Source organism: Stegostoma tigrinum, chromosome 1 (genome assembly GCF_030684315.1).
Source record: "Stegostoma tigrinum isolate sSteTig4 chromosome 1, sSteTig4.hap1, whole genome shotgun sequence".
NCBI lineage: Eukaryota > Metazoa > Chordata > Chondrichthyes > Orectolobiformes > Stegostomatidae > Stegostoma > Stegostoma tigrinum.
The window spans coordinates 178540938-178557703 of record NC_081354.1 but is presented as its reverse complement, the minus strand read 5'-3'; the positions used below and the strand labels follow the sequence as shown (position 1 = coordinate 178557703).

Below are 16766 nucleotides of genomic sequence, written 5' to 3'. Positions count from 1 at the left end.
TTACTGATGCCCTTTCAGAAGGGACATCTGTCATCTTTACCTAGTCTGGCCTACAGTATAGCGAGAGCCCTAAACAGTAACAGGGGGTAATGAACTCTCCTCTGTGACGACACAGCTAGCGTAAGTCAGCAGGCAGAATTTCATATTGGCTTACAGAGTTAAATATTTGGAGGTTGACTAGTCATTTGTGGGGCCCAATCCATATTCATTCTAACAAATGCTTACCAAAGTGATTCATTTAAAAAGAACAAATCCACCTAATGCCTTCAGATGTGTCGTCAAGGGAGGGAGGGTGGGGGTGCAGGAAGGCAAGCAGACACAGAATGCAAGAATAACCCAAATGCTGCTGGCCATGATTGTCCATCAAATCAGTCAGACATGTTTGGCTGGGGGATTGCTGCCAACAAACTTCTATCCGTCCACCCTGAACAAAGACACTTTTTTGTCATCCTTGAAATAAACACACAGTGCCCAAAAGAAAATGCAATTTAGAAAGAAAAAACCCCAATATTCTTCTCCCTGATTAACTTGCAATGGTGCCCAAGAAATGAAACTTTCATTCATTTCAGGAGAAACTGGCAAGGAGAGGTGGTGGTGTGGGGGAAGAGGCTGGCAGGGTGCCTCGTCTAGGTGGCACGAGTACAAACTCTGGTACCTGTGGGGGCTTGTTTTCCTCCAACTTGGTGTGATCTTTGCTGGCAGGCTCCCTGTGGATTACAGTCAGCAGATGCCTTTGAAGAACCAGGGTCTCTTTGAACTCCTCCTGTGTCTTGGCTTCCAAGAGTTTCTGGCGGAAGTTCATGTCGGCAAACATTGTGGCAAAGGTTCTTCCAACTTCAACGGCAGTTTTTGTACTTTTCTGCAAACGTGGGAGAACGAAAAAACAACACTAAACACCAGGAAATATCAAAAGCTGCAATAAAAAAAAGGGAGCACCCAAAAAGCTCAGAATATTTGCACACAAATTGTTCTTTTACCCCATGATACCCCACCTGAACCCAATCCACCACTCAAAGAGATATCGTGGCTGATGTATTACTTAACTCCATGTTATATTTTGGTTGGAAAAAGGTGCAAAAAGGAATAAAAAATTAAATAGTTAGCTCAAATTAAACACAGATGTAGAATCACTTGGCACATTTTCCTTTTAATTCATTCACAGGAGGAGGGCACCTCTGAGCAGACAGCATTTATTACCCATCCCTAACTGCCCAGTGGGCAGATTATAGTCAACCATATCATTGTGGTCTAGAGTCACATGTAGGCCAGATCGAGTAAGGAGTTTCCTTCCCTAAAGGACATTAGCGAACCAAATGATTTTTATGACAAATCGATTCACAGTAATCATTAGATTTTTAATTCAGGTATTTTACTGAATTCAAATCCCACCATCTGCCCTGGTGGGATTCGAACCTGGGTCCCCACAACATTATCTGGGTCTCTGGATTAACAGTCCAGCGATAATAGCACTAGGCCATTTCTACAAGTGGGGACGCAGAGGAAGTTCCAAGCTTTCCCCACATAAGCTGAAAGTGACAAGTCCTCTAGTGGCCAACACTTCCAAAGTTCCAGGGCCATTGCATTAAAACGCACTCAGGCCAAATTCTAACACAATGGAATAAAGAATTTTGCAGCAAAAGATCACACCTTGATCTATCAGGTCTGTGCTTTTGAATAAAAAAGACATCATTTAGACACCATTTTACTCCCCAAACTCTTTTATAGATTTTTCTGGACAAAAGCAAACCCAGCTTGCCTTCAACCCATCCTAATCATCATTGCACCATGTGACAGTGAATTACTGACTAATTATTGTGAATAATTTACCAGTTATTTTGGAGCAGAACTGGTCACGATTTTGAAAAACCCTAGGATTCATATTTCAGGTCACCTGATCCATGTAAAATACTCAATTTCAAAACTGATATAGTCCCAGTCCTGGCTTTTTGTTCCAAAATCATTCCCCCAGATTAGCTTTTCCCCTTTCTCTACATTCTCTTAGCACAGATTCAACCGTTGGAAATGTTGAGCATACAACCCATAATTTTGAAAGCTTTTACAGTGTCCACTCCAAACCTTCTCTATTCCGCAATCATCTTCTCACATCTTAAGATCTTCCTGGTGTAAAATGAGACTTGAACTGACAGCCCAAAGATCATAAAGCAGGGAATCATGATTCATGAATGATTTCATTTCTCTGGCATCAGGCCATTACAAATGAAGGGAAATTAGGGTTCAACAAGCGACATAAAATTTTATTGGAATTACACCTGTTGCTCACACCCGCTTGAAAAGAATATCCTTTGTCTGAGATAATAGGGTGTTGAGTTGGATGAGCACAGCAGGCCAAGCAGCAGAGGAGCAGGAAAGCTGACGTTTCAGGTCTGGACCCTTCTGCTCGGCTTGCTGTGTTCAACCAACTCTACTCGTTATCTCAGATTCTCCAGCATCGGCAGTTCCTACTATCTCCTTTGTCTGTCTGATCTTTCTGCCCAGGAGACTGCCTTCCCCTGAAGAGATTCCTTCTTCCAGGGATAGGCCATTCAACTGCTCCAACTGCATTGCTCACTGCCTTCTCATTTTTACCACATGCTCCTGCAAGTTCTATCACAATGGCTCCAGTTAACCAGTTCAACAGCCTCTCCCAGCATCGCCATCTGCTAGTGGAGGTCCCATCACAACAGCCCAGACCTCTCCTCATGGATCAGGACTTCTTCCTGTATTTGGATGCCAAAGGATGTTCCTAATCTTGGTTCCAGAAACATTTTTAAAAACTCCAGGAGGAGCAAATTACTGCAGACGCTGGAATCTGTAAATGAATAAATGTATCTGCTGCCCTTGTCCCTAGAGTTGGAAGTGGTCATGGGTTTGGAAGGTGCTGTCTAAAGGAAACTTGTCAAGTTGCTGAAGTCTGGAATTTGTAAAGTGAAAACAAAAAATGCTGGGAGATCACAGTGGGTCAAGCAGCATCCTTACAGAGTAACAAACAGAAAAACAGAGGTCGCTGGAAAAGTGAAGGCAAAAACAGAGTTAACGTTTCGGGTCCAGGTGACCCTCAGAACTCTCCATGGACAGAAAGCAAGCTAACATTGAGTCTTCAGAGTTCTTATGAAGAGTCATCTAGACTCGAAAGACTAGAGGTAAAATTAGACTGGAATAGCAAACCAATACACACGAGAACTGCATTGACCACCTCTTTCTAGAAACAGTTGTTATCTATATCCAACTGTACAAAAGGCAGAATTAACACATTCAGGCCAACAGTGTCATGCAGTGGTCAGTCAACCACAGGCCAGGGACAGCCTGCATAATACCTGCGTGGAATCAATGAAACCATCTGTATCCAACGACATTTTAAACAGTCAACCGAGTCAGCATTTAAAACAAAAATTGCCTCCGATTGTAACTTCACACATTATTTCACATTTTATTTTATTCAGTCATGTAATTATGGCAACAAATGACTCGGCCAGCATTAACTGCCCATCTCTAATTGCCCAGAGGACAGTTTAGAATCAACCGGATCGCTGTGCGTCCAGAGTCACATGTAGGCCAAACCAGGTAAGGATGGTCGTGTCCTTTACAAAAGGACATGTGTGAAACAGATGAGATGAGTCTTCCCCCAACAATCCACAAAGGATTCATTGTCATCATTAAACTCTTAATTCCAGTTTTTTTAAAGCCATAGTAAGAGTTGAACTTGGGTTCCCAGAACATTAACTGGACATTGGATTAATCATCTGGTGATAATGGCATTCAGCTATCAGCTCCTCTTAAATTGGGTGAACGAGAAACCAGGATACCTGTTAGTGAGCTTAGAAAGACCATGAACCTAGACCAGGAATACACACTGAACTACATTCCAACAGCTTCCTTTCAGCAACAGAGCAAAACAGAAGGAAAAAAATGGATTTACAAGCAAGAAATGGAAGTATGTTTCTTTCTCCCTCTCCCCCTGGTCTCATCATCTGTAAATACAGCATCCGCTGAAAAAAAATTGAGAAAACCACCATCGTCCAAGAAGTCAAAAGGATTCAGATTCCGTTGACCACAGAAGGTACAGTCAACCAATAAACAACTGGGGTCTCAGATTATGAATGTAACAACTCAAGGACTTCACACACACAAATCCTTATTCTCCTTCTCTGTACCAAGCACATTGCATTATTACCCATGTTTGTGTGCACGCTTGGTGTCATGCTGTGGGTGCTTCCCCCCCCCCGCAAACCCCACATTGTGCATCAAGCTCAATGAAACATCGTTTTCTTTCATTCAGATAAATCTTGGTAATTGAAGCCTTCATTTTGCAGAAATTCACAAAAAGTGCTCGTGGCAACAAACAAAGGATTTTAAAAAGCCAAACTCCTTCACCCTATGGTAAGTCCATTGTCAATTCTAAGTGGTAATTCTCCAACATATGCACAGTAAAGCAGAAGACAACAGCTGACATCTTCAGTTTCTATGAAAATGGCTTCATGTGTGTTAGCAACTTGAAATTATTTTGGTACTCTCCGAAAAGAGGAAAGTTCTCTCCTCCCCATGCATTTCAACGCAATCTACCAAGGACACTTCTTCAACCATCACTAGTTTTTGATATGAAAATGCTGTGATTCTATTCCCACTTAGGTTAGACTTAAGAGTCAGTGCAGGAACCAACAATTAAAAATTAAATAATCAGATCAGAATGACCAACATGATCAGTTTCCAACTGGAAGACGACAATATACAAGTTATTGTATCCGAGATAATGGGAACTGCAGATGCTGGAGAATCCGATATAACAAAGTGTGGAGTTGAACGAGCACAGCAGGCCAAGCAGTATGTTAGGAGCACAAAAGCTGGCGAAGGGTCTAGGCCTGAAACATCAGCTTTTGTGCTCCTAGGATGCTGCTTGGCCTGCTGTGTTCATCCAGCTCCACACTCTTATCTCTATACAAGTTATCGGACAGGTTAATCATGACCTAACAAAATGGGTTGAAAGGGCCTTCCTTAAATCAAGTAAACGATATCCGATTTGACAGTTTCTGCTAAGTTTTACAACAGGCCAGAATCTTCACAGGGAGAAGCAATGCCAGAGTAGTTTTATCACTAGACTGTTTAATCCCAGAGACCCAGATAATATTCTAGGGACTGGATTTCGAAACCCACTACAGCAGTTGGTGGAATTTGAATTCAATTAATATCTGGAATTAAGAATCTAATGATGACCTTGTATCCACTGTCAATTGTCAGAAAACCCCATCTGGTTCACTAATGTCCTTTTGGGAAGAAAACTGCCATCCTTACCTGGTCTGGCTTACACGTGACTGACCGCAATGTGGTTGACTCTGAACTTCCCTCTGCGCAATTAGGGACAGGCCACAAATGCTGCCTAGCTAGTGGCACCCTCATCCTGAGGATGAGGAAAGGATCTGCACGACGATTGGTCTCCTGGGCTGGAAGATTCTGTGACTGCAGCGAGGTGGATAGTATTGCATATGTTGACTTCAGCAACAAACACACAATGTCCAGACTGAGTGTCACATGGTTTTAATCCAGAAAGGTACAATAAGGTGAACGTTGAAACGCAATGTTGATTGCATGTTATCTAAAACGATTGTGTGGGGTGAAAAGTGAACAACAGTTTGGACTTTTGGGCTGTTTATAGTTACTGTACTGTTTTATATTTATAATACAATGCAGATTTACATTAAAATGTGATTCCATGACTGGACATCATTTGTTGAACAATCCACTGCGTGCTACAAATTGCACAAAGAAAAAGGAAATTTAAGATGATCAGTTGGAACCGCAATATAGTTATGATATTCTAGCTACAAAACTGCATATATTCATACGTAGGCACTGGTCCTTTGAAGGATTACCAAGTACATGTCCCCCTCCCATTCCTCAGACGACAATGTCCATCCTGGGCCTCCTGCAGTGCCACAATGATGCCACCCAAAGGTTGCAGGAACAGGATCTCATTTTGCTTGGGAACCCTACAGCCCAACGTCTCAATGGAGGCCTTCACAAACTTCAAAATCTCCCTTCCCCCAACCGCATCCCAAAACCAGCCCAGCTTGTCCCCACCTCCCTAACTTGTCCTTCCTCCCACCTCAAGCCCCACACCTATCTGCCACCTACTGGCCTCATCCCACCCCACCCCCTTAACCCGTCCGTCCTCCCTGGGCTGACCCATCCTTTCCCTAGCTCCACACCTCCTCTCACTTTTATTGGCTCCATCCCCGCTTGTTTGATCTGTCAGTCCCCTCTCCACCTATCTTCTCCTCTATCCACCTCGTCCTCTCTTCCTATTTATTTCAGAACCCCCTTCCCCTCCCCCATTTCTGAAAGAGGGGTCTCAGCCCAAAACATCAGCCTTCCTGCTCCTCTGATGCTGCTTGGCCTGCTGTGTTCATCCAGCTCTACACCTTGTTGTCTCTTTGTCCAGGTATGGTGCCTTTTTTGACTTGAATATTTTTGTGGGATTTAGGCATCACTGACTGGCCAACATTTAATGCCCATCAATAGTTGCTCCGAGAAGGTGGTGTTGAGCTAAAAACAAAAAATGAGCCAGAACTATTTTCTTGGGCTCCCTTCAATATCTGACCTGCTGGCACCCATCCTGACCAGTGCATGATGAAATTCTTCAGAAGTGTCTCTCTTCCACCAGGACTCAAGTTCTGTATGACACAAGCAACTGTGCATACTGATACTATCTAGTTGGATCTTAGAGTAAAGAGGAGGTATGCTGTTAAAACAATTCAACTTCACCACATCTTGCTTAAAGCCGAATGCCGTTAATGCAGTTTCTAGTCATTGTTATTTTGCATTCTCAATTTCGATTGACATGTTACATTTTCTTTCGAAAAAGAAAGGTGTGGACGAGCTAGTGAGAAATTGCATGTTTTTCCAGGTACCAAAGCAACGACCCAACTGGGACCTTTTTGACTGACTACAGCCACATTCTAAAATCTCCAGCTCAGTGCCAATTCTGTCCCGGCTTGTTCACATCCCTCCTGGCCAGAAAAGACACCGCACCAGTAAGGCCAGCCAAAATGCGAGACTAGTTGCTAGAATATTTGAGCTTAAAATGAAAGCAATAAAGTGATCTTCCACAGGCAAGCCTTAGTAAGTTTGACAGGATCATTTCAGGAGGTTGTCAGAAGCTGCTTGAGGCCTGGGTGTCGGCTGCCAAGAGCACCCTCGCAATTTGAACATGGTTTCAAGAGGAAAGTATGCCCAGCAGCATATTCCAGGTTGGAATCTTTACACAATCCCTGCTAATGCTGGAAGCTGAGTGTTTACATGTGTGCTCTACGACTATCTGTCTCAAAACTCTCAATCACTTGGGGTATGGCCCATTTGTTTGGCGAGAGTGTGTGTTCGGCTACGTTACTCTTCTGAGGCAGCTTTTGTCCCTCTAAGATGAGGCGTCCTTTTGGGTGGATGTAACGAAAGGCCAGGTAGTGCTCTCTCCCAGTATCCGGCAAACATTCACCTCTCCATTAACATCAGCTGGTAAGGAAAATTATCCGGTCACTGGCACATTCCTGTTTGAGGGAGTTGTTGCACACACACTGACTCACGTTTCCTGCCCAGCCAACACCAACTGGAATTAGCAGATGGATGTGCGGCTGGTGCAGGAGGGAGGCAGTCTAGATTCCTGAATCACCAAGTCGATTCTTGGAAAGAGGGGTTGCAACAGAACCCAAAATGTTACCAACATCATTGCAGCAGGAGGGCAGAGGCATTGCTAGTGCCGTTGGCAAAAATATAAATTAATTTGGCAGAGGGAATGTGATGTGGAACAGAGCTACAGTGATGGGTGATGCTTGGACAAGCATTGAAGAAGATCCAAGTCAGTCTAGAAGATAGTGCAAACGTCACGTTAAGACACAAGGAAACATGACAAAACGGGATGGTTGTAATTTTAATTCAAGCAGTCTTAGGAAGAAGGCAGCTGAATCAAGGGTATCGATTAATGCCAGAGGATGAGATACCATTGCCATCATGGGGGCTCAACTGAGAGAGAAGCAAGGATAACAGCTCAGTATTACAGGGTATGAATTCTTCAGGTGAGCCAGCAGCGGGGGGGAAGGATGGGTGTTTGTGTTGAGATTCTGAACGAGTGAGCAATTACTGCAATAAAAACATGAATGTTCCTCAGATGAGGCCATATGCAAAGGAACTTAGGAATGAAAAAGAGGCAACCATATTGTTGGTGGTAGCACTCCAGCAAAACAGAGGCAGATATGTAAACAAATCTCAAAGTATAGAAGTAATTAGGTATTCGTGATAGAAGATTTCAACTTCTCCAATATTAACTAGGATAGACAAATGTGAACGGTTTGGAGGGAGAGGAATTCTTAAAAATGCATCCAGGAGAGTTTTGAAAAACAGGAAGTGCCACAAGAGAGAGAGGGGATGGTGCTAGACATTTGGGGTGAAGACAGACAGGAGTGGTGGCTGTATCAGTGATGGTGACCACAACTCAGTAAGATTTGGGGGTAGTTGTGGAAAAGAGGAAGGACGGACCAGAAATAATGCCTCAGGGTTGAGGGAAGACTGGCTTTAACAAGTAAGGCAGGATTGGACTAAGATAGTAGGAACTGCAGATGCTGGAGAATCTGATATAAAGGTGGTGTAGAGCTGGATGAACACAGCAGGCCAAGCAGCATCAGAGGAGCAGGAAGGCTGACGTTTTGGGCCTAGACCCTCCTTCAGAAATGGGTCGGGGGGGGGGGGGGGGGGAGAGAAGAGAGAAGAGAGGCGGATAGAAGATGGATAGAGGAAAGGATAGGTGGAGAGGAGATAGACTGGTCAAAAGAGAGGCAGGGGGAGGAGTGGACTAAAAAAAAGTGGACTGGGAGAAGCTACTTCTCAGAAAACCAAATCTGAGCACAAATCAGAGTTGGTGTCAAAGTAGAAACAGAGTGCAGGGGCAACACACTCCTTTTAAAAAAAAATTTTAAAAAGTGAGATCAACAAGTCCAGAGAACCTTGAATATCAGAGTGTAGAGGATTGTTCCAGGAAATAAAAAGGAAGCTTTTGACAAACAAACAGAGCTCAAAACGCTTCAGTATGAAAAAGGACAGGGGGTATTAGAAAAACAAAATTAAGACAGTGAAGATGGTACACGAAAAAAAAACAGCAGATAAAGTGAAAGAAATTTCAAAAGCATTTAGTATGTATAAACAGCAGCTAGAGGACAACCACAAAGAATAATGCCAATCAGGGACCGCAGTGGAAATGGATTATTTGACGTCAGAAAACCCAAATGAGGTTTTAATAAAGCATTTTGCAATCGACATTCACTCTAAAAGGAGTGTAGATATGAAAGTCAAGAAGGTGGAGTGCAAAATATCTGAACAAAATTAGCCAAGAGAAAGGATGCTTTTGTAGATGTAACAGGCTTGAAAGTGGGCTAATCCCCTGACGAGATGTAACCCAGGCTGCTATGGGGAGACAAGCAAGATGATTACAGGGAAGCTGACATTAAATTTCAAATCCTGTCAAAGGATGGGTTGCAGAGGACTGGAGGATAGCCAATGTTACCATCTGCCTTGAATCACTGTAGACATAAAGCAGGCAAGTACAGACCAGAGAATCTAACATCTCTGGTAGGGACACAAGAACAGGAGTAGGCCATTCAGCTCCTTGAGCCTGTTACACCATTCAATGAGATCATGACTGGTCTATGGCCTAACTCCACATGCATGCCTCTGGCCCATATCCCTCATTAACTTTACAGAGAAAGTTTAAATCTGTGATAGGCAACTAACAACTGATCCAGCCATTTGCAGAAGAGAGTTCCAAACCATTACTGCTGTGTGTAGGCATGCTTCATAACATCTCTCCTGAATACCAGAGATTACAGTGATAGGGGAAATTGGAAAAAAGAATTATGAGAGACGAAACTAATTATTACTTAGAGTGATACAGATTTATCACAGAAAATCAAATCTGGCTTTATAAGAGGGCATTCACGTCAGACAGGTTTGATGGCATTTCCCCCCCCCCCCGGTGAATAAATGACAGTTGTACAGTTGATGTGGTCTACATGGACTTCAGTAACACATTGCAGGGAGGGTGTTAAAGAAGGCAAGCACCCATGGGAATGTAAGGCAATTTAACAAATTGGATCCAACATCAACTGAGTGATGGAGAGTGATGTCAAGGGTTGTGTGACTGGAAGCCTGTGTCCAGTGGCATACCATTGCGTTCAATGCTGGCTCCCTCCTGCTTATGTACAATAATGATCTAGACACAAATATACGCAGTACAATCAAGTCTGCAAGTGACATGAAAATCAAAAAAAAAAAAGTGTCCTTCCTCCCTGTTTAGAAAGCCTCAGACTATAGGACAATAAATATGGGCTGGTTAGATGGATTGAAAAGTAAATTCAATCTTGAGAAGCATGAGGTGATGCATTTTAGGAAGGCAAGGTAAGACAATGTACAATTGAATGGTAGGATCCTAGGAAGTAGAGAGGATCAGAGGGACCTTGGTGAGTGTGTACAAAGAACTCTGCATGTAACAGGACAGATAGATAAGATGGTTACAAAGATGTAAGGGACCCTTGCCATTATTAGGAAAGGCATTAAATGCTGATGGAGCTGTGAGTAATATTAGCTGGGCTACAGCTGGAGCCCTGTGGACAGTTGTGGCCATCATACTATGGGAATGATGTGATTGTAACAGAGGGTGCAGAAGAAACATGTCAAGAGATTGCTAAAACAATTAAACTTCATACAGCTAGTACAAGGAGAAAAGAGCCTTTGGGGGAACAAAGAAATACTCTGGACTTGTTCCAGGGACATAGAGGGTCTACACAAGGTTCAGGAGGATGGTGACACTGTGGAGGGAGATTATTGAAAAAGGTAAAATAGTTAATATTTTAAGAAACTTTATATGACAAAGTCCAAAGTTGCCTACAAAATACTGTTTAGTCAGCCTCTCAGTTGTTAGTTATAGAAAGTCAGGAGTTGTATAGCAAGGGAACAGACCAACATGCACATGCCGACCAGATATCTTAAATTAACCAAAATCGCATTTGGCCCATATCCCTCTAAACTTTTCCTATTCATATAAATAGGAAATAGAACATTGCAGCACAGTACAGGCCCTTCAGCCCTCGATGTTGGGCCGACCTGTCATACCGATCTCAAGCCCATCTAACCTACACTATTCCATGTACGTCCCAAGGAAACGAAGGAAACAAAACAAACCTACAGCACAGGAACAGGCCCTTCGGCCCTCCAAGCCTGCACCGATCAAGATCCTCTGTCTAACCTGTCATCTATTTTCTAACGGTCTGTGTCCATTTGCTCCCTGCCCATCCACGTACCTGTCCAGATATATCTTAAAAGACGCTAACGTGTCTGCGTCTACCACCTCTGCTGGCAACACGTTCCAGGCACCCACTACCCTGTGTAAAGAACTTTCCACGCATATCTCCCTTAAACTTTCCTCCTCTCACTTTGAGCTCATGACCCCCAGTAATTGAGTCCCCCACTCTGGGAAAAAGCTTCTTGCTATCCACCCTGTCTATACCCCTCATGATTTTGTAGACCTCAATCAGTTCCCCACTCAATCTCCGTCTTTCTAATGAAAATAATCCTAATCTATTCAACCTCTCTTCATAGCTAGCACCCTCCATACCAGGCAACATCCCGGTGAACCTCCTCTGCACCCTCTCCAAAGCATCCACATCCTTTTGGTAATGTGGCGACCAGAACTGCACACAGTACTCCAAATGTGGCCAAACCAAAGTCCTATACAACTGCAACATGACCTGCCAACTCTTGTACTCAATACCCCGCCCAATGAAGGAAAGCATGCCGTATGCCTTCTTGACCACCCTATTGACCTGTGTGGTCACCTTCAGGGAACAATGGACCTGAACAGCCAGATCTCTGTTCAGTTTTCCCTAGGACTTTTCTATTTACTGTATAGTTCGCCCTTGAATTTGATTTTTCAAAGTGCATCACCTCGCATTTGCCTGGATTGAACTCCATCTACCATTTATCTGCCCAACTCTCCAGTCTATCTATATTCTGCTGTATGCTTATCCAATGACGACTTAAATGTCCCTAAAGTTGGCGAATCTACTACCGTTGCAGGCAAAGCATTCCATTCCCTTACTACTCTGAGTAAAGAAACCACCTCTGACATCTGTCCTATATCTTTCACCCCTCAATTTATACCCATCTAGATGCCTTTTAAATGTTGTAATTGTACCAGCCTACATCCCTTCCTTTGGCAGCTCATTTCATACATGCAGTATCCTCTGCATGAAAAAGTTAGCCCTTAGATCCTTTCCATATCCATCCCCTCTCACCCTAAAACCTATGCCCTCTAGTTTTGGATTTCCCTACCCTTGGTAAAAGACCTTGTCTACTCACCCTATCTATGCCCGTCATGATTTTATTAGCCTCTGTAAAGAAAGATCATTCTCTGATGCTCCAGAGAAATAGCCCAGCCTAAACAGTCTCTCCCTCTGGCTCAAACCATCCTACCCAGGCAACATCCTTTGAAATCTTTTCTGAAACCTTTCAAGTTTAACACTTTCCTTTTGCAGGGAGGCCAGAAACGAATGCAGTATTCAAAAAGTGGGCAAACCAATGTCCAGTACAGTGAAAGTCTTTAGAACTTGAAACCTTGCTGTGTAATTGTAGCCAATGGGAATGGACACCTTTTAAAAGAAAGAAATTTCAATCTTCACAGAGCTCACAACACCAAAGAGCAATTGTTACCCACAACAGTTACTCCCTCTGTAATAGGAAAGAATTCTACATTCTGTGATAGCTGTACTCTAATTTCTACCGACAAAAATCAAAGTACATCTAAATTATTACCATTTTTGGTGGCACCAGGATTAGGATAACGTAGCGCACCTCACAGCAATTCTCTCCCCAGTTCTGAGGCCTTTCTAATCGACAGATGCACACATGACGTTTCTGGAGCGTTGCTGCAGTACACCTGCAAATTAGGCGAAAGACAGCAATACAAGTGTTTATAAAAAAAGAGCCTTGAAAATAAGCAACGTTTACAGGAATTCATGACCAGAAACAACTCCAGGATTGTATACATTACAATGACAACGCACGCTTCACTCCAATCGGAGAAAAAGCAACAATCCTTAATTGACCCCAATCCAAAAAAGGGGATGGAAAGAAGGAAGTTGTATAAGAAGACTGAACCCCACAAATTCAACAATATAGTCTCTCATGGTCTCATTTCCCCACAGGTTCAACCACTGATTTATACTGACTTTGTCTCACACAATGCATCAGAAAGGGGTGTAAGTGGCCAAAGATCAAAAGTTAGAAAGGCTAAAACAGATTATTAGTTGTTTGGTGGTGCAGAATAAGCATTGCAGGGAAAGATCCACATTTTCTCAAAGCTTTACGGTTTGCACTCAGTTGGAAAATTTACAACAATATAAAAGTGTGTAGGAAAACCAACGTATATGCCAATGGAGGGATGTGTGCTGTTCTTCTATGCAGCTGTAAACTCGAATCTGGCAAACAATGTCTACATATGGGAAATATACAAAAAAAAATATGAGGAGAGGGGGTTAGGAATCATTCCATCAAAGACACATTTGTCATAGAACCTGGGCTTGGCAGAGATCCCCCCCCCCCCCCCCCGATTCATTTGTAGGATTTGGGCATTGCTGGCTAGCCAGCATTTCTTGCCCATCCCTAGCTTCCCTCGAGAAGGTGATGGTGAGCTGCCTTCTTGAAATCGTTGCAGTCTCTCTGCTGTGGGTTGACCCACAATGCCATTAGGGAGGGAATTCCAGCATTTTGACCCAGCAACAGTGAAGGAACAGCGATATATTTCCAAGTCAGGATGGTGAGTGGCATGGCCGGGAACTTGAAGGTGGTGGTGTTCCCATGTGTCTGCTGCCCTTGTCCTTCCAGATGGAAGTGGTTGTGGGTTTGGAAGATACTGTCCGAGGAGCTTTGAATTTCTGCAGTGCATTTTGTAGATAATACACACTGCTGCTACTGAGTGTTGGTGGTGGAGGGAGTGAATGTTTGTGGATGTAGCATTGATCAAGCAGGCTGCTTTATCCTGGATGGTGTCCAGCTTGAGTTTGGCTGGGGCTGCACTCCTCCAGACAAGTGAGGAGTATTCCATCACGCTCCTGATTTGGGTCTTGTAGATGGTGGATGGGCTTTGAGGAGTCAGGAACCACAGTATTCCTAGCTTCTGGCCTGCTCTTGTAGCCAGTGTGTTTGTGGTGAGTCCAGTTGAGTTTCTGGTCAATGACAGCCCCCAGGATGTTGATAGTGGGGGATTCAGTGATGGTTGCTCCATTGAATGTCATGGGACAGTGGTTAGATCATCTCTTATTGGTGATGGTCATAGCCTGGCATTTGTGCAGTGCAAACACCACTTACCACTGGTCAGCCCAAGCCTGGATATTGTCCAGATCTTGTTGCATTTCAACACAGACTGCTTCAGTATCTGGAGAGTCACAAATTGGCGCTGAACATTGTGCAATCATTGGCGAATATCCCCACTTCTGACCTTTTGATGGAGGGAAGGTCATTGGTGAAAGAGCTGAAGATGCTAGCGAGTTGAGAAGATTTGTAGCTCAGGTTGAGGTTCTGGATGTGAGTTTGCTCGCTGAGCTGGAAGGTTAGTTTTCAGACGTTTCATCACCATTCTAGGTAACAGTGAGCCTCCAGTGAAGCACTGGTGTTGTTATGTCCCGCTTTCTATTTATCTGTTTAGGTTTCCTTGGGTTGGTGATGTCATTTCCTGCATTGGTGATGTCACTTCCTGTTCTTCATCACCACAGGGAATGACATCACCAGCCCAAGGAAACCTAAACAGATAAATAGAAAGCAGGCCATAACATCAGCGCTTCATCGGAGGCTCACTGTTACCTAGAATGGTGACGAAACATCTGAAAACTAGCCTTCCAGCTCAGCTAGCAAACTCACATTGACAGCTGAAGATGGTTGGGCGTAGGACACTACACTGAGGAACCCCTGCAGAGATGTCTTGAAGCTGAAATGATGGACCTCCAACAACCACAGCCACCTTCCTACATGTCCCTCACTGATCACCTCCTCAAAAACTATTCATTCAATCATTCGTAGAACATGACCTACCCTGCCCAAAGCCATGTTGACTGTCCCTAATCAGGCCATACTTTTCCAAATATGAGTAAATCCTATCCCAAAGTATTGTCTCAAATAGCTTCCCACCCACCTGTAAGGCTAATCTATAGTTTGTTGGGATTATCTCTATTTCCCTTCTTGAACAGGGAAAAACATTAGCTACTCATCAGTGAGTAGTCCTCCAGTAACTGGGAGAGACACAAAGGTCTTGGTCAAGGCCCCAGCAATCTCTCCTCTTGATTCTCTCAATAAGTTGAAGTAGATACCAACAGGCCCTAGGTACTTATCCATCTTAGTGCCCTTCAAGAGATCCAGCACCACTTCTTTCTTGATCTCAAAAATGCCCTAGCATTTAGCATGCTCCATATAAACTTTATCATCCTCCATATCCTTCTGCTGGGTGAATATTGATGCAAAAGTACTCATTTCAGCTGTGGCCCACATCCTCTACCTCCAAGCATATGTTCCCTCCTTTATTCTCTAGTGGTCCTAACCTCTCATTATCCTTTTGTCTTTCGATGCAAGTATAGAATGTCTTAGGATAACGCTATTTGCCAAGATCATTTCATGGCCCCTTCTTGCTCTCCTAATTTCTTGCGGGTTCTTTCCTGCTTTATGATCCTCACTGGCCCCGGTCTGCTTTCAGCTTCGTAAACCCTACATCTAAACTTGTTGCCTTTTGATGAAATTCACAACCACACATTATCCTTTCCTTGCTACCTTTGTCATTCCTCCCTACTGGACGGTGACCATCTTGAACTTTTCCCAGCAGGTCTTTAAATGGTTCCCACGTGACAAATGTGGACTTGCCTGATAACAGCTCCTCCCAATTAACACGCCCTAGCCCCTGTCTAATACTGATATAATTTGCCCTCCCCAGTTTTGTACCTTCCCGCAAGTTCCTGGCTTATCCTTGTTCATATCTTCTGAAGTTTTAAAGTAGCTATGATCATTGTTTCCAAAAGCTCTCCCACTGAAAAAGTTCCGTTACCCTACCAGGCTCATTAGCCAATACAGCCCCTCCTCCAGTTGGGTTATCCACACACCGTTTCAAGAAACCCTTTTCTTTGCACTTAAATCCTCATTTAACAAATTCTTCAGCAGCATTCAGAGTGAAAACTAACTTTGTTTCCCCCCCCCCCCCCCGCTCTCCTATCTGTGCCATAGTTCTGCTGGAAAGAGCACACCAGTGTGAGATTAGACATGCTGCACTTATTTCTGACCCAGCATTCATTTTGACGTAGCACTTGTGGGTGCACCGAGGTGGTGAGGGTCAATAGTTGTCGGAGAGAGCACAGGGGATGACACGAATGCTGAAATTTCACTGTTTTGCACTTTCAGGGAAGGCAGAAGAATTTAAGTAATGGAATTGGGCAAATTTGCTAACTACTCTTAGTTAATAAATACTTCTTGAAGTGGCAGGGCTTTAGATTTTATCACGATTTTATTGGTATGACAGGTCGGCACAACATAGAGGACCGAAGGGCCTGTACTGTGCTGAAATGTTCTACGTATATGTATATGAAAGCAGAGAGATGGGGGCAGTAAGTCAGGTTTTAGTGGGGTGTTGGGTGAAGGTCATTTAGGAACCCCATTTACCTTCCAAAGCAGATTTTACTGAAAGGAAGGAATACGCAAAA

General features: G+C 43.6%; 1 protein-coding gene across 10 annotated transcripts in view; it reads right to left on the bottom strand.

Moving 5' to 3' along the window:
* The window catches only part of slc4a11 (solute carrier family 4 member 11), a 212498-nt gene that overhangs the window by 62664 nt on the left and 133068 nt on the right, over positions 1-16766 (bottom strand). For all 10 annotated transcript variants that reach the window (XM_048532852.2, XM_048532842.2, XM_059651624.1 and 7 more), the window contains 2 exons: positions 12844-12967; positions 656-859 (listed from right to left, as the gene is read on the bottom strand). In XM_048532852.2, coding sequence (XP_048388809.2) covers positions 656-859; positions 12844-12967 — 328 coding nt within the window. The remainder of the gene's footprint in view (positions 1-655; positions 860-12843; positions 12968-16766) is intronic.